This window comes from Podarcis erhardii (genome assembly GCF_964252035.2).
Source record: "Podarcis erhardii genome assembly, chromosome: 7".
Taxonomy (NCBI): domain Eukaryota; kingdom Metazoa; phylum Chordata; class Lepidosauria; order Squamata; family Lacertidae; genus Podarcis; species Podarcis erhardii.
The window spans coordinates 26,935,761-26,961,187 of NC_138511.1; the positions used below are offsets into that span (position 1 = coordinate 26,935,761).

Here is a 25,427-nt window from a genome sequence, read left to right on the forward strand (position 1 = left end):
CCCAATACTGTGCCCAATGCAGCTAATTATTCTTTAAGGGCCTCTCCCACCAGAATGTTAACTTAACGTTTGTTCATCTGTCACCAAGCCGTTTCTGCCTAGCAAATTTCCTTCGTTTGCTTTAACCATGTTAACAAGAAGAATTTAACTATTTACCAGGTTCTGGAGGGGCTGGCTGCCCTGGAGGAAGCAAAATTAAAGGAGGCAATTGATGAAGAAAAGAAAAAGGTCCGAGATTTGGAAGCTCAGATGAAGCGATCGGCTGAGGTATGTAGAAATCTGTGGGCCTGCCTCCTCATTGCCATCCCACAATCTCCTCTAGCAGACAGCTAGAGAGATAAATATTTATATTGTGCATTTTGAGTGTTCAAAGGGAGCACTTCTTCCTACATTAAGTTACTTACTAACCATAGGTCCTTTTCCGCTTTTATATCCCACTGTTCTTCTAAGGAACTAAAGGCAGAGTACATGGTTCTTGCCTCCCTTCGCCTCTACGTTTTGCTCTCTCAAAAACAAACAAACAGGCAAACAAACAAAAAACCCTTGGAGCTAGACTGTGCTGAGAAGACATGGGTCCCTCAAGGTTGGCTGAGCGAGAGTTTCATATCTAGGTCTACCCAGCCATAGCCTGACACTCTGACCATTCCACTACATTGACTCAAAGCCAAATATGGTCTGTGTTGCCCTTTCCACTACAATGGGCATTATGGTTTGAATGTGGCTTCTGATCCTCATTTGCAGGGCAAGCACAAGTAATCCAGATGTCTGAGACAGTGCGTCTCAAAGGGAGTCAGATCACAGAGGAGGAGGAGGAGGTAGTGAAGAGGAGGAGGAGGGAGGCAAACTGGGCTCTTGACTAGGATGCTGGCAGCCCAGATTCTAGTCCCTACTTGGCCATGAAGCTCACTTGGGTGACGATGAACCAGTCACTGTCTCTCACCCTTCCCTGCCTTCCAAGGCTCTTTGTGAGGCTGCAGTGGAGAACTAGATATGCTGCATTGAGTAAAAGGCGGGATATAAATGCATAACACCAGTTAGTAAGCTTTGAAGCATGTTCTCCTTTGCCGTAGTATGGCAATATATGTGAACTAAGTTAGGATTGAAAGAGGGATAAAATAAAGTGTTGTCGTCATTGCTTCCCCACCCCGCCATTCTCATCTGAAGTTTTCTAATCCAGACTCTTCCTGGTGTCTGATTTCCTGCAGCACAGTTATTGGCAAGTTAAACGCTGGTCTGCCAGGCTTTTAACTAAGACAAACCACACTCCATTCTCTGAAGCCTAGGTTCTGTCTTCTCACTTCTTAATAATATGTTCATTACAGGTAATTGAACTTAAAACAAAATCAGAAGAAGCTCTAAATGCCAAGATAAAGAAGGCTCTGGAGAGCCTAGAAGAGGCTACGAGAAGAAAGGTAACTGGTGACAGAAAGCTGCAAGCAATTCTGCTTGAGGGTTCAGCAGCTAGAAACTCCTGGCCCAGATTTGGCCCTGTGAGGAGTGACAGCTGCTCCCACGTTTTCAACTTGGAGGTGAAAGACAGCAGCTGCTGGAATGGGAGATTTGTGAAAGGCCATTTTGGAGGGTTGGAAATTAAGGTCGGGGCTCATCCACCTCCCGCATCTCAAAGCATGTCTCTGAGATAAACCAGTTACTGATTTAAGTACTGTATTAAGAAAGTTTTCTAATTCAAGTGAATCATAATCTCCTCCCTCCCAACTGCCCCCAAAATTTGTTAAGAATAACACACCCTGGGAACAAGGAAACTGATGAAGAACAAGATGCAAATTGAACAAATAAATAACTAAACATGAAGGTTTGCTGGTTTGATTTTCTCATAGCACCCTTGACAATGGCTTTATCTGAAAAAGTCACCCATGTGCTGAGCAAAATGAATGAGTTCTGTTTGGGGGTTTGCTTGTTTTTAGACAGTGGCAGAAGAGAAGCTAACCGTCTGGGAGAAACGTCTGAAGAGCATTGAGAATGAGAATGAGATGCAGAAGCAGAAGCATCAGGTGGAGATAACAGAATATAAGGAACAGATCAAGCAACACTCAAAGACAATAGTGGACTTGGAAAACAAATTTGTGGAAGCTGTCCAGAAGCTGAAGGCGGCAAAGGAGGAAAATGCAAAGCTTCAGAAGCAAATAGAAGGTCAGCAGAGAAAACAGAGAATGCTCTTGTCTGGTGCCCTTGGCATATCTTGTCATACTTGGAGCCAGTTCATGCCAACAAACTGCACTGAAGTTTTCTAAAATAACCTGCTGTTTGATTAACTCAAGGGGTGACTTTTTTTCTTAAATCAAAACGTTTTAATCAGTTACCCTAACTGAGTAAACAATTAATTGTTGATTTAAATCAGCCTTTTCTAAGCTAGTGGCCTCCAGATGTTTAGGACTACGACTCTCTTTACCCCCAACACGGGGATGATGTGAGTTGTAGTCTGAAAAACGATCCTGAGAGTATCTAACCATCTTAGGGACAACTGATTAATTTGAATAGTTTACTGATCAAAAGAGCCTTTGGTTGAACTCCAGACAGATTTAAATGTTCTCTTAATGCTTTCAATTTCTTTTTTAAATGTTTTAAATAGGTTTTGTTTTAATTGTATGGTTTTATTACTCTGCTGTTTGCCATTCTCTTCTTGAGAAGTCATCAGCATAATAATCCAGATGTGAAACCTTACATTTCTCAGAATATTTTTATATTTTTGGGTGTCTTTCTTTTTCCTCAGACATGCAGAGGGAATCTTGCAAGTTGTTGCCAGCTCATCCACCAGAAGTTCCTTGCCCGGAAGGGCCTGATGTTTTCCTGAAGTAAGTCACTAAATTTCCTATCGGCTTCCTATTGCTGCTTTCTATAGCATAATTACTCAAAAGCTGTGGGAAAAGGAAGTCTTGGAAATAGCAATATATGTTTGTGAGAATTCTCAACAGGGGTAATGAGTCATATTTCCAAAGTGCATTATAATATTTTGAGGCTTGTCTAATCAGTCTCCCATTCTGGTGGCATAATTTGACAGTATGCTAATGAGCCACTTTGATGAAAGCCATCTGCATTTGTACCCCCCAAATACGTATTGACTCCCATAAAAACTGGAGGGATTTTTTTCATAATCTTCCTCATGATAGACTTAAAAGGTTTTAAAATAATCAAATAAAGAATGAGCGTCTCAAGCTGCGTTATTCAGACTGAATTTTTTGCTTCTTCATTTTTGTTTCACAAACTTCAGGGAAGGATTAGCAGCTGCAAAGCATGAAATCGTGTCCAACCAGGCTGTCATTTCAGAGTTAAAGAAGGAACTCTCAGAAGCCAGAGCCAGGGTGTCTGATGTGATTGGTTTGTGAAATGGCATCACATAACTTAATATGTTTTGTACCACCTTCCCTTCTATCCTCAGCCTGGAGCCTATTAGATGTTTTCCAACTACAACTCCCAGCTGGTTGGACCTGATGGGAGTTATAGTCTAAAACACCCAGATCGCACCAAGAATGCTCTGTCCATACCTATCTGGGAGCAAGGCCTGTGAAACTCAGCCAAACATAGGATTGCACTGTTAAGAACTAAAAAACTGGAACACCTTAATAGAAAGGGACAGTGGATCAGTTCAATCAGAGACCGAATTTCTGCTTGCTAATACAGGGAAAGATGCTGCTGGGAAAGTATCTTCCTTTGTCTGGGCTGCAGCAAATACATATATAAAATGTGTGCCAGTTTTTATGGTGCATGATGGCCCTGTTGCTGTTTGTTTACAATGCTTTGCTTTTACTTTGTTGCCAAGCATGCATAGGGGCCTACAGCTTGAAAAGTGTTTGAGAAGAGGGAGTTCCATACTTATAGATTTGGGGTGAGCAACCTGTGACTCTCCGGAAACTGTTGGATTCCAACTCCCATCAGCCCTTGAGCTTTGGCCATGCGGGTTGGGCCTGATGGGAGTTGGAGTTCAGCAACATCTGGAGAGCTGCAGCTTGCCCACCTCTGTGGTAGAGCCAACACTGTAAATGGCTCTAGGATCCTTTGCTGTGCTAATGCGACACAGAGATGCTTTTAAAGAAGATCTTCCTTCATTGAACAAATGCCCCTATGGAGACCAAGTTTCTAATATCCAAAGTTTGGTTAGGAGAAAGTGGGAGCACCTATCAGCTCACACAATCCTTCCTCCTCCCTTATCATGCACAGAGCTTCCTTTTTCTTCCTTGTTGTCGATGTTTCATCTACACCAATGTTAATCCAGTTCGCACTAGAATATGTGCATCCCCAGGTTGTAAACCCAGGTTTGAAACTAACCATGGTTAGTGTTAAAATCGCTGCAGGTGTAACATTGCACAAAGTTAGCACAAAAACAAGGTGAACGGTTGCATGTTCCAGAGGAAAGAGAAAATGAAAAGTATTGTGGGAGTCCACAGTGCAATCCCCCTCTTCCGAGTCAGGGCTAGGAAGTGAAGCCCTCTTAGGTGTATTGGGCCAAGGTACTGAAAGTTTGGTCATAGTTCATCATCTCTGTCTTTCCTGTTCCTGGGTGTGAGTGTCTGCATCAGGAGTGGCAAACTTCTGGCCCTCCAGACGTTGGACCTCCAACTTCCATCCACCCCACCCATCATGTAAATCTATAGGATCTACAGCTAATATAGCCCAAAACTACTCCGAACTCCCTTTGTGCAGGAGAACTCAGTGAAAAACAGAAGATGGAGCTAGAGCAGAAACGGCGTCTTGTCCACAGCCAAGCCCACGAACTCAACCAGCTTCGAGAGAAACTCTTTGAGATGTCCAAGCTTGTGGACCAGAAAGATGCAGACCTCAAAGCACAAAGCGAAGAATTAAGGTAGGGGGCTTGTTTGTATCACACTTCTCTTTTTTTTTATAAGATATTTATTTTGGTTTTATATAATAAAACAAATATTACAGTCAAACAAAACAGAAAAGAAATACAATAAAAAGCAACATAATCCAACAGAGCTAAAAAACCCAGTAAAAAACATATGACAGAAAAAATAAGAAAGAACAGAAAATAAAGAAAAATTAGTTTTTGAATTCTTATCTTTCTAACCCTCTTTCCTGACTTCCTCACGTCTCCCTTTCCTGCATTCCCCTTTACACAATCAAATTTAGCAGCTCCTTACCCTCTTTCAAATCTTAATCAATATTATACATTTCAACCTATTATGTCTTCGATTTTCCCTTTCTTTTTAAATCCATTTTTGCATGTTCTTTATAACTTAATCCCTTATATCATTTTGTTTAATTTCGGCATAATATTACTCTGGCCTTTACACCCTTTTCTTTTAAAACATTTTTGCATTTTTCTTTTTACCATGTCACTAATGCCATATTATCTTTATATCCAACATCATTTTAACATTCAAACATTTTACAATGTTTTTGTAAGTATTCTTTGAACTTCTTCCATTCCTCTTCCACCGACTCTTCTCCCAGGTCTCGGATTCTGCCAGTCATTTCTGCCAATTCCATATAGTCTATCACTTGCATCCTCCATTCTTCCAGGGTGGGCAAATCTTGTATCTTCCAATACTTTGCGATGAGTATTCTTGCTGTGGTTGTTGCATACATAAAGAATGTTCTGTCTTTCTTTGGCACCAATTGGCCGACAGTGCCCAAAAGGAAGGCCTCTGGTTTCTTAGGAAAGGTAAACTTAAATACCTTTTTTAGTTCATTATAGATCATTTCCCAGAAGGCCTTAACCTTTGGGCATGTCCACCAAAGGTGAAAGAATGTTCCTTCAGTTTCTTTACATTTCCAGCATTTGTTATCAGGCAGGTGATAAATTTTTGCAAGCTTGACTGGGGTCATGTACCATCTATAGATCATTTTCATAATATTTTCTCTTAATGCATTACATGCTGTAAACTTCATTTCAGTGCTCCACAACTTTTCCCAGTCAGCAAACATAATGTTATGACCAATGTCCTGTGCCCATTTAATAATAGCTGATTTAACTGTTTCATCCTGAGTATTCCATTTTAGCAGCAAGTTGTACATTCTTGAAAGTATCTTAGTTTTAGGTTCTAGCAATTCTGTTTCTAATTTCGATTTTTCCACCTGGAAGCCTATTTTTTTATCCAAGTTAAAGGCCTCTCTAATTTGATGATAGTGTAACCAATCTCGCACTTTATCTTTTAGTTTCTCAAAACTCTGCAATCTCAATGTGTCTCGATCTTGTTCTAGTATCTCCCTAGAATCTAGTATCACACTTCTCATCCAAGAGCTCAAGGCAACATTGATGGTTCCCTCTCAGACCTGCCCTCACAACAACCCTATGAGGTTGGTTCAGCTGAGAGATAGTGACTAGCCCAGGGCCACCCAGCAAGTTTTGTGGCAGAGTATTTGAACCCATGTCTCCTCAGTCCCAGCCTGATTACTCTTAGCACTATGCCAGACTGATCTCTGGTGTGAGACCATTGCTGCAAGTGGGGGGGGGGCTCCCTTGGATGGGCTGCACTAAATACAGCCGCACCAGAACCATGTGTTTTAAAAACTCTTTCCTGGTGATGGTGGTAGCTTTGGCAGTACAGGTGGAAGGTCCCAGCTGTAGCCCCTTGATATCTTAATTTTAAAACGTGGAGTCAGAAGGGATGGAAAAGCCTATAGAAAGCTGGTCCCAGACCCAGTAGATGTTGTTGGGCTTGTTCAGCCAGTAGGTTGACTCTGCTGCTTCCTCCTAACCTCTGTTCTTCACTAGATGCTTGGTCTCCACCACCCATCATTCTCCTTTAGCAACAACTTCTCCTCCTCCTTCCCCTCTTCCTTTTTGGAGTGCAGGAACATCAGAGGGAAGCTGCAGGAGCTGGCGACAGAGAGGAAGGAAAAGGCAGATGAGCCCAAGAAAATTGCGCAGCACAAGAGCGTGCAGACAAGGTCCTCCACCCCGGACGAAGCCCCCACAAGCAAGAAGGCAAGTGGCACTCGAAGCAGGGAACACTGCGGAGCACTCTGGTAGTACTGGTGGGGAACTCTCCTGCACCTGGTATTTGCCTTCAGAGCAATGCGCTGGGAACATGGATGCAGAAGACTTGGGGCACCAAAGGCCTGTCAAGCAGATTGACTGCGGCGAGCTGTAAAATGGGGATAATAAGATGGCTCAGCTTTCAGGATCATTGTAAAGAACACAGGGAGATCTGTAAGCAAGAGTCCAATTACGGGTCCAATTAGTATTGTCTGCACCAGCAGTGGAGAACCTCCAACCCACGGGGCGTATGGCTAAGCCTTGCCCATCTACTCTACCCTGACACCGTATATACAATGTCAGGTGTCAGGCAGCTATAAGGTGGAGCTGGTCTACACTCACCAGTGCTGAAAGGTTTTAGATAGGGGTCTTTTCTAGCCCAAATTTGGTGTGCTAGGGATTGAACTTGGTCAGGAATCTTGTCTTGAAACAGCCACATGGCTGATTGGTTCCAACTGCTCATCTCTGTGCCAGCAGGACAAAGGTGGAGGACTCTTTTTGGCCCAAAGGTGAATTCCTTTGTGGGCAGGTTTTCAGGACAAAATAAAAAAATTCCTTCCAGTAGCACCTTAAAGACCAACTAAGTTAGTTCTAGGTATGAGCTTTCGTGTGCATGCACACTTCTTCAGATACACTGAAACAGAAGTCACCAGACCCTTCTATATAGTGAGAAGGTGGGGAGGGGTATTACTCAGAAGGGTGGTGGGAATGGGTGATAGGCAGATAGCTGTGATGAGCCTGTTGACGACTCTTAATGACTACAATAGGTCTTACAGGAAAAAGCAAGGGGTGAGAAGGTGAAAAATGGCTTTGTCATGTATAATGAGATAAGAATCCAATGTCTTTGTTCAGACCAGGTCTCTCCATGGTTTTAAGTTTGGTAATAAGTTGCAATTCAGCAGCTTCTCTTTCCAGTTTCAGTGTATCTGTTTCAGTGTATCTGAAGAAGTGTGCATGTACACGAAAGCTCATACCTAGAACTAACTTAGTTGGTCTTTAAGGTGCTACTGGAAGGAATTTTTTTATTTTGTTTTGACTATGGCAGACCAACACGGCTACCTATCTGTAACAGGTTTTCAAGAGTTACTTGTCAGAGGGGAGGGATGTGGCTTGGGAAGAGGGCGGCATGACTTGGCCCCTGGGGCTGAGGTTCCCCACCCTTGTGTCACAGACATGGTTGAGTGTCAGGCCTAATGAGCACAGCAGCTCATTCTCGGTGGTCTTCCTCTATGAAAATCAGTTGTCAAGACTGAAAGTCCCCACCTCTTAACACCTAAGTTCCCTCCTCTCCAGGGCTTTTCCAGGGAACCAGAGACTGCACCTGCATGCAGACATAGTCCCCTCCACCCTTTTCATGCCTCTTCTGGTTCTGGGAGACCAGAGGAGAGGGGAGGGGAGCTTGTCACAGCACAAAGGGGAGACCCTCATGACTCTTCTCCAGCGTGACTCATCTCTGTCTCTTGGCCTCCCTCCTTCCATTCTCCTGCTTCAGCTTCTGCCTCTCATTCTGGACTTTTCTCTGCTACAAACTCTCCCAGCTCACTAAGCCCTGCTACCTCTTCAGCTTACAGCACCTCTTCCCAATTTTCTCCCCCTGACCATTCATCATCGTGCCACCGCCAATCCCCAGGCTCAGAGCCTTTTTCCCTTGGGTTTTCCCAGCTGGTTCCTCCCATAATTCCTCTGTGTCCAACCAGACCATGGCATCTTGCTCCAAAAGAATGGTGCCTGTTGGAAGCAAACAAAATGAGTGAAGATGCTCTTTATTTTTAATTGCTCTAAAGCTGTTGAATGAGTCAGCATTGCCAAAATGTCATTTTGTGCCTGTAATGATCCATTGTAACCTAGAAAAATGACAGCGTACCCAGAGCCTGACTAAGTGAGACCCCGCAAATCTCACCAAGCGATGATCCTAATGATGAGCGTTCACATAACCTACACGGTCTCATTAATATTCAGGGAAGGGAGGCAGCCTGTTTGGAACGTGAACAGGTTGCATGTGCAGTCCCTGGCACCTCGAAGCTGGGCTAGAAAATGCTTCTGTTTGAAGTCTTTTAGTGTTGTTGCCAGTCAGTGTAAACCAGCTCTGTCTTTTCCCTGCATTATATATGGTGTAAGGTGCAGAGCAAGTGGGCCAAATTGGGGGCCTAATTTATGGTCACCAGATTTTTTTTCAATGAATCCAGGGACACTTTTTTTTTTAAAGCTGAGTAGCAACAGGGAGTCAGTAGTGGGGATGGTGAGGCAAAATACATGAGCACACATACATATTGTATAAAGGTGCAAAGCCCTTCTTTCACAACCTGTGAAACATAAATGCGCAGAGTTTTTAAAAAACTGGGCAATGGTGTGCCGCCGCCCATGACTCCCAAGCCTCCCCCGATCTCCTGCCCCCTTCCTCCTTTGTTTTGACTGATCGGGGGAGGCTTGGGAGTCACGGGCGGGCGGCTGTTGCCCAGTTTTTTAAAAAAATCCTGGCACATTTATGTTTCACAGGGTGCAAAAGAAGGGCTTTGCACCTTGCCTGGCAGAGAAACCATGTGTCTTGTGCCCCTCCTGGGCAGCGCCCGCCTGCCCGTGACTCCTGAGCCTCCCCTGATCTGTCAAAACAAAGGGGGAAGGGGGCAGGAGATCTGCACCGTCAGACATCCCTGGTTCCCCTTTGGAAGTGGCGACAGCAGTGAGCAGCTCCTGAAGCCAGCCAGAGCCAACTGCGCCACCAGGCTGGCTCTGGGCTGCTGAGGCTGCCACTGCCACGTTTCCCGGGGACAGATTTGCAAATCTTGGGACATTCCAGGGATGGAATTTGTCTAGGGACAGGTTTGCAAATCCAGGGACGTCTGGCAACCCTAGCCTAATTAGACCCATGGGCTGGAGGTTCTCCTTTGCTGGTGCAGATAGTACTAGCCGCACCCATGATCTGACTCTGTCTGCAGCAGCTTCCTGCATTCCTTATGACGATCCTGCAAACTGAGCCATCTTATTATCCCCATTTTGCAGATGGAACTGTTGAAACTGAGTGCTAGTGACTTGCGTACAGCCAATTAGCAAGAGTTGAGATTTGAACCGGGGGCTACCACTTGCACTGTTAACAACAGGTTGTGCAAGCCCTTACCTGTAAACTGATACCTGCTCAGGGGAGCAGATTGGTCATGTCGTAGCTTAACCACTCTCTGGTATTCATGTGGCACTTTGCATTCATTCAGCCTGCTGTCTTCCCATCTGGTGAAGACACGAAACACAGAGCCTTTGCACAGTAGGTAGGTCAGCTTGCCCTTCAGCTCTAGTAATAGGAAGCAGCCCTGTCCGTGTTGCTAGTACAAGTAACTGCCATTGATGCTGCAGCATTAGGGTTCCAGTACAGCTGCTGTGAAGCCCAGCTGAACTGGGCAAAGAACTTCTTCATCTTGGGTGGATGGAGCAGGACCCAGAAGCCTGTTGTTCTGTCCAACAGAACCTCCCTGGAGCTGGTGCAGGATTGTTCCCCAAGAGGAGGCAACCCCCAGCAGCTCAAGCAACAGCACATGACTTTGCTAACATTTATCTCCTGTCCCATGTAACTTGATTCTCATTAAGTACCTATCATCCAGGCATGTTGTGATAGGTAACCGGCAAATGTTTTTATAGCGCTTTGCAAAATGTGAAGTCTTGTTAACTGCTAAGTGTGATTGTAATTGCTCATTAGAGTTGGAAAGGCAGCTTGTGGGAGAAAATAAAAAGGGACGTGCTCAGGCGCTCCCATTTTATTTCACAAATACTTGTACAAGTGCACACAAAGCAGAGTGGTTTTATGGTCCTAGGTCATTTGAAAATAACAGTTTTATCCACCCTAAGGAAAGCCAGGAGCGAATTTTCAAAGTCTTTTCTGGGCCATATGTAGCAGTAACTAATTAGCTGCGTCTGCTAAGCAATTTGGACAAGAATAGTTCCTTTTCATTGGGGGATTAGGGTGGACTTTGGGGTTTCTTACTCTGATTTTTTAAAAGGACAGAGAAATATATATATATTAATTTAACTCGTTCATTACTATAATTTCTGTATACAAAACATATTATAAACTATTTCCATTTGTATACTCAAATTCTGAACACTTAAAAAACTGTATACCTATAAAATCAATAATACGCCTCTGCTTTGTTAAAAATGTGTCTATTTGGAATTTTTAAAAAGAAAAGTTTGATAAACTAGGTAAAAAATAAATGGGCTTTCAGAAGATCTAATAAGAGAGCAAAGGATTTGTTTAAGGGAGAGAGAAAAACGTGTGTGCATGCAGAGTGGAGGGAGGGGGGAGAATTGCAGAGATAAGGAAAGATAAAAAACAGGAACCAAGCTTAGCTGATGTTGTAAAATCAAGATGGTGTCCTGAGGTTTCTTCAGTCTCTGTTCCCTATATTGTGAGCTGGAACATTGCCAAGGCATTTTGATGCAAGAGAACTACTTCCCTGTTTTTTAAAAATGGAACTCTTTGAGGGTGACCTTCCCCTTTTCATGTAGCGCCTTTTGTAATTTCTGCATTGAGGAATCCACATGGAAGCGAGTTGCCCAGAGGGAGCCCTTATCACCTTGTTGCCTCAGAAGAGAATTATTAACCTGAGCCTGTTTCCTTCAGGTATCATCCGTGAGCCTGGCTGATCTGGGAGCAAGATGCAAAGGCTCCAGACACGAGGAAATCATCAGTCGCCAGAAAGGCGCCCTGGCTGAGCTGCGGCAAAGAGTCAGAATGCTAGAAAGGGGTCACCCATTGGGTGAGTGCTACATTTCATGGAACGCTTGCAGGCAGTGATTTGTGCAGTTAGCTTTTGCAAGTTGTGGGATGAATTTGGGTACCTGAGAAACAGCAGTAAGAAATCAAGCATTGCTATAAGACTTCTCTCCTGCAAACACCTGCACAGGTCTAGTGTAAAACACACACATGCCTTTAAATTCAGGTACAAATGCTCAAAAGGGCTAAGTTCCACCTCATGAGGAGTTGCTCATGAGGAGTTCTTCATAGCACTGCAACACCTGCCTTGCTCTGTGGGCTCTTCCAGGGACCCAGAATAGACATCACCATATCCTTGTGTCAGAAACTTCTATAGCAGGGGTGGAGATCCTCAGACCCAGGAGCCAAATGTGGCCCTCCAAGCCTCTATCTGGCCCTTGGGATGCTCCCCAGCAACACCCCTTCTCCCCAAGCTGTGCCCCTCACCAGTCCTGCTTTGCACCCTCTTGAGTAATTTTGCTTGGCGGGACTGAGTCTTTGAAGTCTAATAATGCTCCTTGCTTGCCCGGGGGGAGAACAGAGAGAACGGTGCAAGTGTCTGCAGATACTCAAAGAGGTAAAAATTCACATTTGTTGCTCCACCCTCTTCAGCCTCTGGCTGCACCTACCACTGGCATCCACCACCCATTCTGTGAATTAATAGAAAGAGAGCAATTTAATGAATTGCCACTGTGTGTGTGTAAAGGATTGAACACCTGCTCACCACTTCTCCAGTTGAATTTTGAGTTTCATGTGAGATAGAAAGTGTCTAGCCAGATCACCAAGTGAGCTTTGCAGCTGAGCAGAGATTTGAGCCTGGGCCTGCCCTGCCCTAGTCCCAAGCACTCCACCCCATAGTCTTCGTCCTCTGTCCCTGGAATCTTTCATCCCATGCAAAACGTGTTTAATGTGAGTTTCAAGTGAAACGGGAAGTGGCACGGTACGATGACTTCTCTTTCTCAGGTTTTGAAGAGAGAATTGGAGAGCCACTTAGAGTGCTTAAAAAAGGCCCAGCTGAGAAGGGAGATGAAAGAACAGAGAAGGAGCAGGTGACAACCCTGATGACAGCAGGGGATGCTAATCAGGTAAACTGAACAATGCACGGTATCCTGGTGATGCTTTCTTTAGAAAACGTGTCATGAAAGGAAGGAAGGAAGGAAGAATATTTGTTGATGTCTTTTTGGTCGTAGCTCCCACCTCGATAATCTATTCTGAATATTTCAGAATACATTGTTTCACATTAGGAAGAACTTTCTGACAGAAAGAGCTGTTTGGCAGTGGAATGGGCTCCCTCAGAAGGTGGTGGAGGTTTTTAAACAGAGAGTGGATCAGTCATCTGTTATGGATTCTTTAGGTGTGATTCCTGCATTGCAGGGGGTTGGAGTCTCTTCCACAACGCTACAATGCTATGATTCTATTTCCTTTACCCTCCCAGCTTCAAAGCAGTGTTTCCAGAACAGATCCCAACTTGACCATAGAGAGGACTGCAAAGCTGGAAATGGCTGACGCTTTAGACCTCAGTGAGAACATGGTATGAAAATGAAGAATGTGTTAAAGTACTGGGGGGGGGTTATGTTGCAGAGGACATCACAGCATGCAGTCCTCTCCTGATCTGTGTCTAGGGGCAGAGATGTGCTCCCAAGAGAGCGTGCTACAAATACTGTTATTACCATGCGCTTACATCAGCAATGGTGTCAGGTTTGAGCCCACCCATCAGCAAGTGCCCACAAGTACCCACCCCATCCCCTGCCTTCAGCAGGCTTACCCTTGCCATGGTGGCAAGACTGCCAGCAGGCAGCCGCATTGCAGGCTGCAGGACGTGGCTGTGAGCAACCCAAAAGTTTTTTTTAAAATCTACCACAATGCCCAGAATCATCCTCTACCACTATGGCTTGGGGTCAGCTGGGCATGTCCTTCCAGGGCAGCTTGGCTTCAGCAAATTCCCAAAGGTGCCAGAAGTTGACACTGACCTTCATTTGCATCAGGGCTGAGAAACCTCGGACTCGGGGGGCCAAATGTGGCCCTCCAGGCTTCTCTTACCTGAACTCCTGCCAGGCCACCTCCACTTCCTTCCTTTGGCTCAAGTATGTCTACCTTGGTGGACTATACAGGGAGATGTATGTAGGGTCTGCTGTGTGTAGAAACCTCTGACATAACAAGGGTAAGAGTCATATCTGTGGCTGCACCCAATTCTGCCTCTGGCCCTACCCATCGCGGACATGTGGCCCCAAAAGGTTACCCATAAGGGAGTACAGCCCTCAGGCTGAAAAAGGTACCCTGATCATAGCCCTCCTATGGATTACAGGTGGGTGAATCAGGAACACAAGGGAGTCGCTCGCTTAGCTCTGCAGCTTCAGTGGTAATGCAAAGCGAAGACATCTGCTTGATTTCAGAGTGGGGGTTCTTTTTCCAGCTAGGGGAAAGCATGCCATTCTCGCCAATAGTTTGCTCCCTGCTCTTTCCCTCCAGTACCTCAACCTGATCCAGGATCTCGCCAACCTGGTGAACGTCAAGGAGCTGACGGGAATGCAGACTGTGAAGCACCTTCCTTACGATGAGAGGGAGAAGCTCGGGGTGCGACGACAGAAGGACCTCGGGCTGCTCTTCGACAAGATCAGGAAGCTCAAGGATCGCCTCGAGAGGAAAGAGTCGCTGCTGAAAGAGTACGAAAGGGACGTCGGGCAGTTCAGGTACAAAGGTGACGTGCGCACACACTGTCTTTTGGGCACCTTTCTTTTTCAAAGAGCCTTTTGTATTGATTTATGTCCCGCCTTTTTCCTTGACAGACTCAAGTCAGCTTACAGATAAAATAAGAACAGCTAAAAACATAGGGGAGCGGGAAACCAGTCATTCAAAAACAACTAAGCATTAATAGAATTAAAACTCTCTCTTTTTATATATATATATAATGTCTATTTTTTAAAAAAAAGAGATGATTGCAATAAAAATGGCATGGCACCAGCCCTTTAATTAAGGGGAGACTCTTAATTAACTCAGTCTGCGTCTGTATTGGATTTGAAATTATTTATATATATATATATATTTATTCTTCATTTTTTAATTAATGACTTTATCATGCTTCTGTTAATTTTGAACTGTTTCATGGAAAGGGATTCAGAAACGAAATGAAATAGATAAGGTAGTGCTTGATAAATTTGTCATGATTGAAGCTCATTCCATTTATTATGAGGGGTGGTGGCATGTATTCATTTTTTCTGGGTGTTTCTTTACCATCCACTCAGCGGCGTCCTTAGTGCAGTTAAATATAGCCTCATGCCTGAACATTGTCTATAGGCGAGTAAAGAGTTCCTGTAGGTGACCAAGCAGGAGTGCTTTTGGTAATTCCAAGCACTGGTTACTAAGTTTTTGTTGATTAGTAACTTCTAATGACTTGCAGATTTCACTTATTGTAAGCTTCAGAGTGATGTTTCCCTTTTATAATGTGGTTTGCAACACACCAACTTCCAGCTACCCTGTCTGTCTCATCGCACAGGGCAAACAAGCAGACTCTGCAAGCCTGCCAGTCTGAGCTGGCCAAATTGGCTGACAAGATCTACCGAGAAGCTGAAGAGAAGGCTTTGCTGAAAGAAGCTCTGGAGAGGACTAAATTGCAGCTGACTCAGGAGAAGAAGCTGAACAGGGCTCTCAAACAGCATAAGGTAGGTAACAGAGATCCACAGCGCCACCTCTGCACAGCTACATTGCTGGTGTGAAAGCCGTTTAGCAACCTCTGCACTTGGGCAGGTATCGTTTGACAGCATCTTCCAGGCAGCTGCTGGGTTTGTATTATGCTCCCCCCTTGGGGAGGAGAACTAGCTGAGCAATGGGGAAGGTGTGTGTGCCATCCCCGTAGGGCCAAATCTTGAAGGGTCGCCATCATCCCAGGGGGAGAATCCAGCTCAGCTTCATTCACGGGGCGAAAGGAGAACAGAATGTAGTCAATTGGGGGCAGGAGGCAGAAGGGACAGAGAAAGTCTTTTCCACATAGGGACCCTTTGCACAGAAGCTAGTTCAAGAAGCCTTGTAAGTAAGCCCGCCCCCATCAAGTTCCTAGACTGCAGAAAAAAATACTACTTCCCCGCAGAAAGGGTAATGGAGAGCTGTGTACTGCTGGGTGCCAAGGAAGGGGCTTTTTTCCCCTAGCATCCCACTTGGTTTCCACATTGGCTGTAGAGGAGGGATGGAACATTCTCCTGCCAGCCCCTCACTCTTCTGCATGGAACTCTGTGTGCTCACCCACATGCTACCCCTGGTCGCCTATGGCATCCAGGCTAGTGCTTAAATGTAAGGGTGAGTTTTGGGGAGAGGAAGACTCTCCTGGTCTGCTTGTCTTCCATGACCACGAGTATCAGGATTGGGGATCCTCCTGGTTGCACGAGCCGCCATCTGATTTTCAGTTTCAGGGGCATGTGGGTTGCTCTGCCCAGTCTGTAGACCACCTGTCCACTAAGCAAGACAATGCCAGCTAAGGCCACTATGCAACAGGTTGTCTTACCATTCAGCAGCACACTGTAGGATATAGGAAGCTTAAAGGTAAAGGTAAAGGTAAAGGGACCCCTGACCATTAGGTCCAGTCGTGACCAACTCTGGGGTTTCAGCGTTCATCTCACTTTATTGGCCGAGGGAGCCGGCGTACAGCTTCCGGGTCATGTGGCCAGCATGACTAAGCCGTTTCTGGCGAACCAGAGCAGTGCACGGAAACACCGTTTACCTTCCTACTGGAGCGGTACCTATTTATCTACTTGCACTTTGACGTGCTTTCGAACTGCTAGGTTGGCAGGAGCGGGGACCAACTTTCATGACCCCGTCGCGGGGATTCGAACCACCAACCTTCTGATCGGCAGGTCCTAGCCTCTGTGGTTTAACCCACAGTGCCACCCACGTCCCAATAAGGAAGCTTATTGTATGCCAAATCATATTATGTGTCCATCTAGTTCTGTATTGTCTGCCTTAGCTGGCAGCAGCTGTCCAAAGTGTCAGACAGGGCTCTGTCCTAGCCCTACCTGAAAATGTCAGGGGTTGAGCTTGGGACCTTCTGCATGTAAAGCACTCTGCTACAATCAGAACTGCCTTGTCTACACTAGCTGTTTCAGCTGAAATTACTACCCCCCTTTCAGTCATTTTTTGCAGAAAAGTCATACAATGCCATCACCAATGTTGCATTCTGTGTCTCTCTCCTAATCTGCGATGACCACCCTCCTTTTAAAATGTAACTGCAGTGCCAGTTGACTGGGAAAGTGCTGCTGAGGGCCTTCAGGACTTCTGTTCCTCTAATTAGAAACTTCCTTCTTTCAGCTTCGCCCCCTGTAATTGCTTCCTGTTCAGCACTAGTTGCTGCTTAATTAATGAGCTCCTGTTCCCTGGAGAGTGGTTTTATTGGTCTGCTCTCCTTATTTATTTCCTTCATGCTGTTAAACTTGCTAATTGGAGGGGGGGGGGAATTGATCAATAATCCTGTGGCTGCACTGAACCAGGGAGTGAGTAACAACGCAAGCAGGGAAAGCTTTTAATTTAAGTTGCAGGCAACCTTTGCAGAATGGAACTTACTTGTGAACGAACATGATAGAAGCATCTTGGCCACCAGGATAGACATTTCCAGATCTATTGGCGCTATCTTAAGTGCCATTTTCTTTCCACGTTCAGCTTGACTGCTGAAAAGCATCTCCTCCACAGCATTAAGGAGACCTTAGTATGGAAGCAGCCTTTCTCTTTCTGCATTTCTGTAGGGTGAACAGACTTGGAGGCATCACTTAGGAGCAAGGAATGAGAAATCCCTGTACTTGGAGAAACCCATAGTCACACGCCATCGAGTTCTGTCCTAATCCCCGATGCTAGAGATGGAGTATTGTTAGGGCATCTCTCTCTCTCTTATTAAAGGCAGCAGGTTGCTGGGGCTTGACTTGCAAACTGAGTTTGGTGACAATTATATACACAAGTGTACATTCCTAATTGCTTTAGGCTGCAGTCCTTCACTGACTTACATCCCTGCCAGTTTAACTGAAAACAGAGACTTATTCCAGCGCACTCAACCAACCCAGCTCGGTGAAAAGCAACGGCTGCATTGTTTCTTAGCTCTGTTGCTTTGCCAGAGAGAGATTTGCCATTTGTTCCTTGCTGTTTCCACCCTAGAATCAGTTAGAGGAGAGGAAGAGTGAGATTTCGTCATGTTACGCCTGCACTCTGAAATTCAGGGATAGCAAGGTAGGAAATTGCCCAGCCAGTGTAGTAAGAGTGCCTCTTAGCCGACAAGACATAAATGAAGATAGTTGAATAATATAAGTGGGGAGGGGGAGGTCCTGAAGAGCAGGGATATCATTGGTGGAAACCTGCTTGCTTTTTCAGAAAGCCTTCAACTTTGTTTTGTGTGTTCTTGGCCCACCAGGCTGTTTTCCCCAAACCACACCACTTGCCCCACAACTGGCGTCATATGTGATATCCAGTGTGGGGCAGGTAGGAATGCAGCAGCAAGATCGAGCTCCTCGCACATCATCTGATAGGCAAGGATTTTGGTCCTGCTTGGTTTGGGTGTGTGAGCATTTTCCCCGGGAGGAGCCTGCTGGTACGCCCATCCCTGAGTTCATCTGATGATGGGCAGAGAGTTTAACCCTGCTTGGTTTGAGTACATCCACAGGGAAGTCACTGGTGTGCTGAGAGCTTGCAGAAAGCAGGACTGAAACCCTTCGAGTTACCCTTTGTGGAGAATTCAATCCTACTCGGTTGCTCTTTGCCCCTATCCCCGCAAGCTGGTTTTTGACAGGCATTTGACTCGCCGTTTTTGCTAAAGTATAAATGTAGAAGCACACACATGCGTTTTGCTCTGTATCTTCCCTTCTCTGTCTGCAGACGGCAGCCCCTAAGAAACCATTCCCTGAAAAGCAGGTGGTTGCGGGGCCAGGAGCAGCCTGTAAGAAACGAGTGCACTGCAGCACCTCTGCGTAGGAACAATTCTGCTTACCTAAGGAAAGCGACAGAGAAGGAAGATTCTGGCCAGCTCCTTGTCTAAGCTTGTAAATAGAAGATGCTGCTACAACATTGCATAAAACACCTGGTATCTTATTATACAGAATTTATTTATATACATATATGTATATGTATAGACTTACTTGTACAGATGATACTCATATATGGTACATTGTATCTTGATTACAAGAAATGTATAGAGACTCAACTCAAAATTATGTATAAATTCTTAAGATCTTCCGACCCCTGTAACAGGGTTTTTTTGTGGGGGAGGGAAGAGAGGTGGATTGTATCCAGTGTTAGTCCTACTCAAAGTAGACCCATTGATGGCGGTAGTCATGACTAACCTAGGTCCATGAATTTCCGTGTGTTACTTTTGAGTAGGACTTGGTTGGATGCAACCTTTTGTCCAATCTGGAATCCCATCTTTTGGAATCGTGGACGTGGTTCTTTTGTACATCATCATTTGACAGATTTTATTTATTTATGCATGGTGGGAAGGTTGAGCTAGATGATCCTTGAGGTCTCTTCCAAATCTGCCTCCCATCTTAGATGCAGGTTTGCGCGAGTATTTCAGCCAAGCATGGGAAAAGGCACCAAGTTAGACAGCAGATGACCAGGACCACAGCTAGCAAAAACAGGAGATACCAAGCACCAAGCTCACAAAGGAGTAGCTTTGAATGTTGGCTAAATGCTGATCTGGAGTCAACAGAGTTTTAGTAAGTCCTACAAAGGGAAAGTTTTTCATTCAGAGGCATCTCTACATAAAGTTGGGAAAGTCTTTTGTCCTCAACCCTGAAGAGCCACAACAAGTGCTTTTTTTCTTAAAAAAATATTTAGGGGTACTCTTATTTTGACTCCAGAAAATCACCATTTTATAGTTCAAATCAGGAAAAATAAATACAGTAAATGGACAAAAGTATAAAGATTCACAAAATGTTTAGGGCTATGCGTACCCTTGCATACCCCACCCCCAAAAAAGCATTGGCCACAACCATTGTAGGTAATCCTGAGCAAGATGAATCTACAGTGTGACTTGGTACAAGGAAACTTCCCATGTTCCTAAACTTTGCAAAAAAGTGGAAGGGTTAACTTCCTGTGTTCCTATGCAGGCCGGAGCCTGGTCAGTGCTTGGACAGGAGACCGCCTGGGTACCACGATAAAAGACATGTGGCATACAAAGCACATATAAAAGATGGAACTGTGTCACTGATAACTGTTGCCTTCGCAGTTGGGGGAAGCCCAGGGAAAGACCAGGGGAATTGATCTCCTGGGAGAAATCATTAGGATGTTTTACATACAGATGTGCTGATAACCAAGAACCTTTCTGGTTTACTCCACAGCCCCTTTGGCTACATCTGCATTCTTTCTGCAATATACAAGGTTTATTTCAGGACAGCACACAACCTTGCACGTCTCCTCTGCCTCGGAACATTTTGCAACAGCCATCCCCATCTGTTCTGCGAAGACTGGTTGGCATCAGATCTTCCCAGTAGAAATTCTGGAGTAATTTGTTCATGTTCCGTTAGCATTAATTACACCCTCCAAAAATAACCATTTGCTAGCCCCCGTTAGTTCCCAGCAATTCCGCGAGCTGACCTTGCCAGCAGCCAACTCCTGGCATCTGCGTCTTGAGGCTCTAAGTGAGACGTTGACATCATCTCCCTCTTTTGCTGTAGATGAGTTTTGCTCTTCTAATACCATTCAAAATGTTCTCTGATAATTCCGCCTTCCATAAAACACTGTGTTACGTTAATGAAAAGCTTCACACTTTCAATTACAGAAAAGGGGTTTCTTCCCATTTTCACTGCCACCACTCCCAGTCATCCATCAAAACAGATTAAACCACCATCCTTAAATAAAATAAAATCCCCCACTCATCCAGATTGGCCTCCTATCATGAAGACAGGGGGGCTTGTTTTCTTGGGAAATCACTGACTCTCCAGAACTGCCATGTGGAACCAACCTGTTACCGTCCTCGGTGTTGTCAAAATAGGCAGCAACAAGCACAAATCAAAGCTATCCAAATAATGCATATTGCCAGGAATCTCAAAAATACAGCGCCCAAGTTATGAACATTCTGTGAAATCCAGAAAGCCATCATTTAGAAGAGCACGTCTCCATCTGGACTCAGATCTGTGTGGGTACAAATCTTGGTTTGCCACGATTGCGAAGGGATCAAGCTGTACGATTACAGGGGTGAGCATTTTGCACAAGTCCAAATGGGATTTTTTACTTTTTATTTGCAGATTCCTAAACTGTTTTGCAACCAAAAGTTACCATACCCATGTATAATAAAACCAAGATAGACTACAAAAGATTACATTGTAAATTACCTAAAAGCAATAATACTATCTCTACAGTTGTACAATTAATTCCGTAAAATGACTAGGCCATCCTTCAGGGAAAGTCTTCTTAAACAAAAATATCTCCAATAGATGTCAAAAACACCAGGCACTTGTCCCCTTTCCATTGGCAACTGATTCCAGAGGGCTGGAGTGGCAATGCTAAAAACCTCAGGGCACCTCAGGGCAGTACTCATAACAATGCCTTATCAGAGGCTTGTTTCCAGCACAGAGATGGAGAAATATGTCAATTTCATATTATTTCAGTTTCTCATTTTTTCAGTTCTGTTCTTGTTAAGTTCAGTTCTCCACATTTCCACAGCAATTTGCAGCTATTGTTTTTAAGTGTGCACACAAAAAAATGGTCAGCATTTTAGAGCACATTTCTCCCAAAGGCCTCATTCAGTGTAAAGGCAGTTTCCTAAGTGCCTATGTTCTTTCCCCACAAGAAGAAGGAAAGGGGACTTTTACTTTAAGGCTAATAGTGGAACCAGGGGTGGGTGGGTTGTTGGGATCCCAGCTGGGGAGGGAAGACATAAACTTCCCCTCCATATGCACTGTGGTCCCAAAGAAAATGGCACCCCTATGTATTTATTATTAATTTTATTTATTTATTAAGCCCCAATGAAAATCTCCCCTTCTGCACTTACGATTTTTATTTCAATGCACTTTCTAAGGGTGCATTTAATGCCCTGTCTTATTTTGACACACTAACGAAAGCATAACAAGGGATACAAAAAGACAAAAGAGAGATTTCTCCAGAGACGAGCATTAAAAAATCAGGGCTGTCGCTGTCAAATAAGGACATCATGCACAAACAGCCTAAACTATGGTTTTGAACCCTTGCGGCTGGCAGTGCCGCTTTTCCTGCGTGACCCAGCTCTGCCAGGGCAATCAGTATTAAGAATGCCAGCGCTGGGACATCATAATCCCTTGCACAGCAAAGGCTCCTGTGTCACAAACGGAGGATTATGACTGCTGCAGGGGATTCCAGTGGAAACAGAAGCTGAGCTGGAAAGGAGAAAGCTCATCAGAACTCAGATGTCAGAGGCAGTGGATAGACGAAGCAGAATTTAATGCAATTTGCCTGCCTCTGTTTTGTGTCCCCCCCCCCCCAGCAAAAACGCTTCCCCATCCAAGGAGCCCCCTGCGGTCATTACCACCGCATGCCTTAATGTCACTAAAAAGCCCATTGTGCATGCCCAGATCCACAGTAGAACATGTATCTGGCTGGCTTTGAAGGAGGGTTTGTCCCCCTGCTGCATATCTGCAGTGATTGGAGACTGATACCACTCCAGATGTGGAGACCACAATGACCCCGCAGAGGGTGACTGCAAGCCCAGAGCAGTAATGCATGCAGAGGCTCAACAGCCAGCCTCCTCTGAGCATGTATAATTGTGCTACTGTTAAGGATTATTTGGAAATAAATAATAAAAATACTTTTTGTAAATGTCCTTATTTAGATCTATGATGTGGCCACATTTGGAACAGACTGTGTGTGTACAAGTTTGGTTGCTGCCGCTTGAAAAGGTTTATCGTTATTCTTACTTATTGAATTTGCCGTTTGCTTTATCTTGCCCAGCAAGATATGCTAATGTGCACACAGATGACTTCAACTGCTTTCTACAGAGTAGTTCTGGTGCATCCGTTGGACTTCGATATCTAGAAAAACACCAAAATACCCAGTCAAAATACTCATCTATCATAAAAACTGCAAGCAAGATTTCAATATATCCAGAACTCTTCATCAGGAAAAGCAGTGAAGAACGGGAAATAAGCAGAAAGCTTTCTTGATGTTGATGCTGCGAAGTCTGCATTTTGTCAGGGACTTAAGACATCACGTAGGAGGAGATTGTAGTCTTAACTGGATTAGTCCAGAATCCATAGTAGGGCAATACCTTTACAGTGGTACCTCGGGTTACAGGCGCTTCAGGTTACAAACTCCGCTCACCCAGAAATAGTACCTCGGGTTAAGAACTTTGCTTCAGGATGAGAACAGAAATCGTGCTCCGGTGGCGCGGCAGCAGCAGGAGGCCCCATTAGCTAAAGTGGTGCTTCAGGTTAAGAAAAGTTTCAGGTTAAGAACGGACCTCCGGAACGAATTAAGTTCTTAACCCGAGGTACCTCTTAACCCGAGCTAACACTACATCCTTTGCTTTTTCTGTTACCTAGAAGTTAAGTGTCTGTTGTGGCGTTAATCTGATTATTCGGTGAATTAATCAACTAAACTAACAGGGCATCCATCGCTGGCTCCCACTCAGATGTTTGACAGCAAATGAGGGAGAGCACACTGAATCCAGCCCCCCACCCCAAATAACCAGGTGAGCAAGTGCGGGAGAGGGGGCTCCATACTTCCAGCCACTTCTCTCCCTGCAGAGAGACATGTAAGAGAGAATGTAAGAAAAGCACGCAGATACTTCATTTATTCCACAATTCCGAGTGGAAATGGGTTCCAGCAGAATTGATCTCAGCCTCCGGGAGCACATTGTGCTGAAAGTGGAAGTGAGAAAGGGTGGCAATCATCCAGGAACTTTTGTGCCCACAAGTTTCATGTTAAAATCACATAACTATAGAGTTGGAAGGTACGCCATGGGTCATCTAGTCCAACCCCCTGCAATGCAGGAATCTTGGGGAATCCTGCACTAGAGTATGGAAGCTAGAAAGCTGTGCCAGAGGCATTAATGTTTAGCTGCCCCTCTCAAAAAAAAAGCACTGATTTTTCAAGTATTTAAACTGAGTCCATGACTCTGCAAGCAATTAATTACCTTAACAATTTTTAAAAATAAAATGTTTCACAATCAGGACTAAGGATTCCATTGTAGTTTAAAAGAAATAATTGGGGGGGGGGAGCACACGGACAGGGCTTGTAAGCAGTTTTACATCTCTGCATACTAACATCCGCCCCATCTTCGCCACCTCCCCCCCCCCACTCCACAAGATGCCCACTGACGAGTCTCCAGACAGATTGTACAAATGTCACGAAGGAAAAGGTCAGCGGATGGTGCTGGCTTGATAATATCTCCTACAAATCTGCTGCTGCTGCTGCTGCTGCATCCCACGGGGCATCTGGTCAGCCAAAGAGGATGCTGAATAGATCGGTCATTGGCCTGATGCAGCAAGCTCATCCCGTGCTCTTAAATGACCTCTGACACTTGTGAATTGCAAGGGACACTTGTGAATTGCAAGGGACATTCCTCTGCGATTCGCCAACCTGGTTTCCTCCAGATGATCTTGAACACCATCATCTTGACAAATGCCCTACTGGGGTGTGGCTGGTTATTCTTGCTGAGCGAAGGTTGAGGCCTGTGATGAAGAAGGAAGATTCCCTCCTTGATGGTACTGCAACATAGACCAAGATCTGATGGAGAGGATTTCATGGATGTTCCATCTATACAGAGGCAGCTGCTAGATCAGGCTAGGTTGGGCCACTTTAGCCCATTTGAGTGTCAGCTCTGGCCCAGCCCGCTCTTCCAAAGAAGCTATGGAGGGATGCTGTGACCTGCCTCCCTCCTGACCCCCCCCATGCTGCAACCCTCCTCATCAGCCTGGTGGGGTGTCAGCAGCTCCCCCAAATCCTTGCATGCTCTGCCTTGCAAAGAGGTAATTCGTTACTGCACACCTATGGGAAGCAAAACCCAAGACAACGCAATGCCACCCACTCCAAGCACTGCAGCCTGACCCCTATCCACAAGCCCTAGTGGGTTCTGTGGGGCTCCCCTCCATCTTGCACCTGGATCCTTTGCACATATACTTGGGAGCATGCCTGACAGAAAGCCATCACTCCCAAGCAATGCACCCCAGGGTGCGTGTTTACTAGGGAAGCAGTCCCAGAGAATTCAAGGATGGAGTTCCCTCTCTCCAGAGTCTTGCACTCCATCCCCTACTACGCGCTTACTTGGGAGTAAACTGCAGAGGACGCATTGGAGTCCATCTCCTAAGCACTGCTGCCCAAAAGACCTGGTGGATTCTGTGGGGCTCCCCAACCTTGCACCCCCCACCCCTACACGCTTACTCGGGAGTAAACCGCAGAGGACACATTTTTGTCCATCTCCCGAGCACTGCTGCTCACAAGCCCTGGTGGATTTTGTGGGTTCACCCTCTCTTACCTTCCCTCTCTCCCTCCCTCCATGCACCGCGATCCCCTACACGCTTACTCGGGAGTAAACCACAGAAGACGCATTGGAGTTCATCCCCCCAGCACTGCTGCCCACAAACCCAGCTTCCCCCCTCCCTCTCTCCCTCCTTGCACTGCGATTCCCTACAGGCTTACTCGGGAGTAAGCCTTAGCAGAAACCCCCTCCTCCTGCTGCTGCTGCTGCCGTGCCAGCCTGTCTGGGCGTCTCCTGCGCAGGCATCGTCCGGCGGCCGCCCATCCGCGCCGCGGCGCGCCCAGTCAGCGGGTCGGGGCGGAGCCGGCGTCGGG

At 45.5% G+C, this 25,427-nt stretch overlaps 1 protein-coding gene across 4 annotated transcripts in view; it reads left to right on the forward strand.

Annotated features, from left to right (window-relative positions):
* The window catches only part of FHAD1 (forkhead associated phosphopeptide binding domain 1), a 38,789-nt gene extending 20,048 nt beyond the window's left edge, over nucleotides 1–18,741 (forward strand). For 3 of the 4 annotated variants that reach the window (XM_081870799.1, XM_081870798.1, XM_081870800.1), the window contains exons 17-30: nucleotides 160–267; nucleotides 1,323–1,412; nucleotides 1,926–2,151; nucleotides 2,732–2,813; nucleotides 3,230–3,336; nucleotides 4,660–4,819; nucleotides 6,775–6,907; nucleotides 11,568–11,703; nucleotides 12,663–12,784; nucleotides 13,135–13,230; nucleotides 14,169–14,389; nucleotides 15,193–15,358; nucleotides 17,829–17,900; nucleotides 18,543–18,741. In XM_081870799.1, coding sequence (XP_081726925.1) covers nucleotides 160–267; nucleotides 1,323–1,412; nucleotides 1,926–2,151; nucleotides 2,732–2,813; nucleotides 3,230–3,336; nucleotides 4,660–4,819; nucleotides 6,775–6,907; nucleotides 11,568–11,703; nucleotides 12,663–12,784; nucleotides 13,135–13,230; nucleotides 14,169–14,389; nucleotides 15,193–15,358; nucleotides 17,829–17,900; nucleotides 18,543–18,638 — 1,815 coding nt within the window. In that variant the 3' untranslated portion in view covers nucleotides 18,639–18,741. The remainder of the gene's footprint in view (nucleotides 1–159; nucleotides 268–1,322; nucleotides 1,413–1,925; nucleotides 2,152–2,731; nucleotides 2,814–3,229; nucleotides 3,337–4,659; nucleotides 4,820–6,774; nucleotides 6,908–11,567; nucleotides 11,704–12,662; nucleotides 12,785–13,134; nucleotides 13,231–14,168; nucleotides 14,390–15,192; nucleotides 15,359–17,828; nucleotides 17,901–18,542) is intronic. The other variant, XM_081870801.1, reaches the window with a different exon arrangement.
* Nucleotides 18,742–25,427: the final 6,686 nt, after the last annotated feature.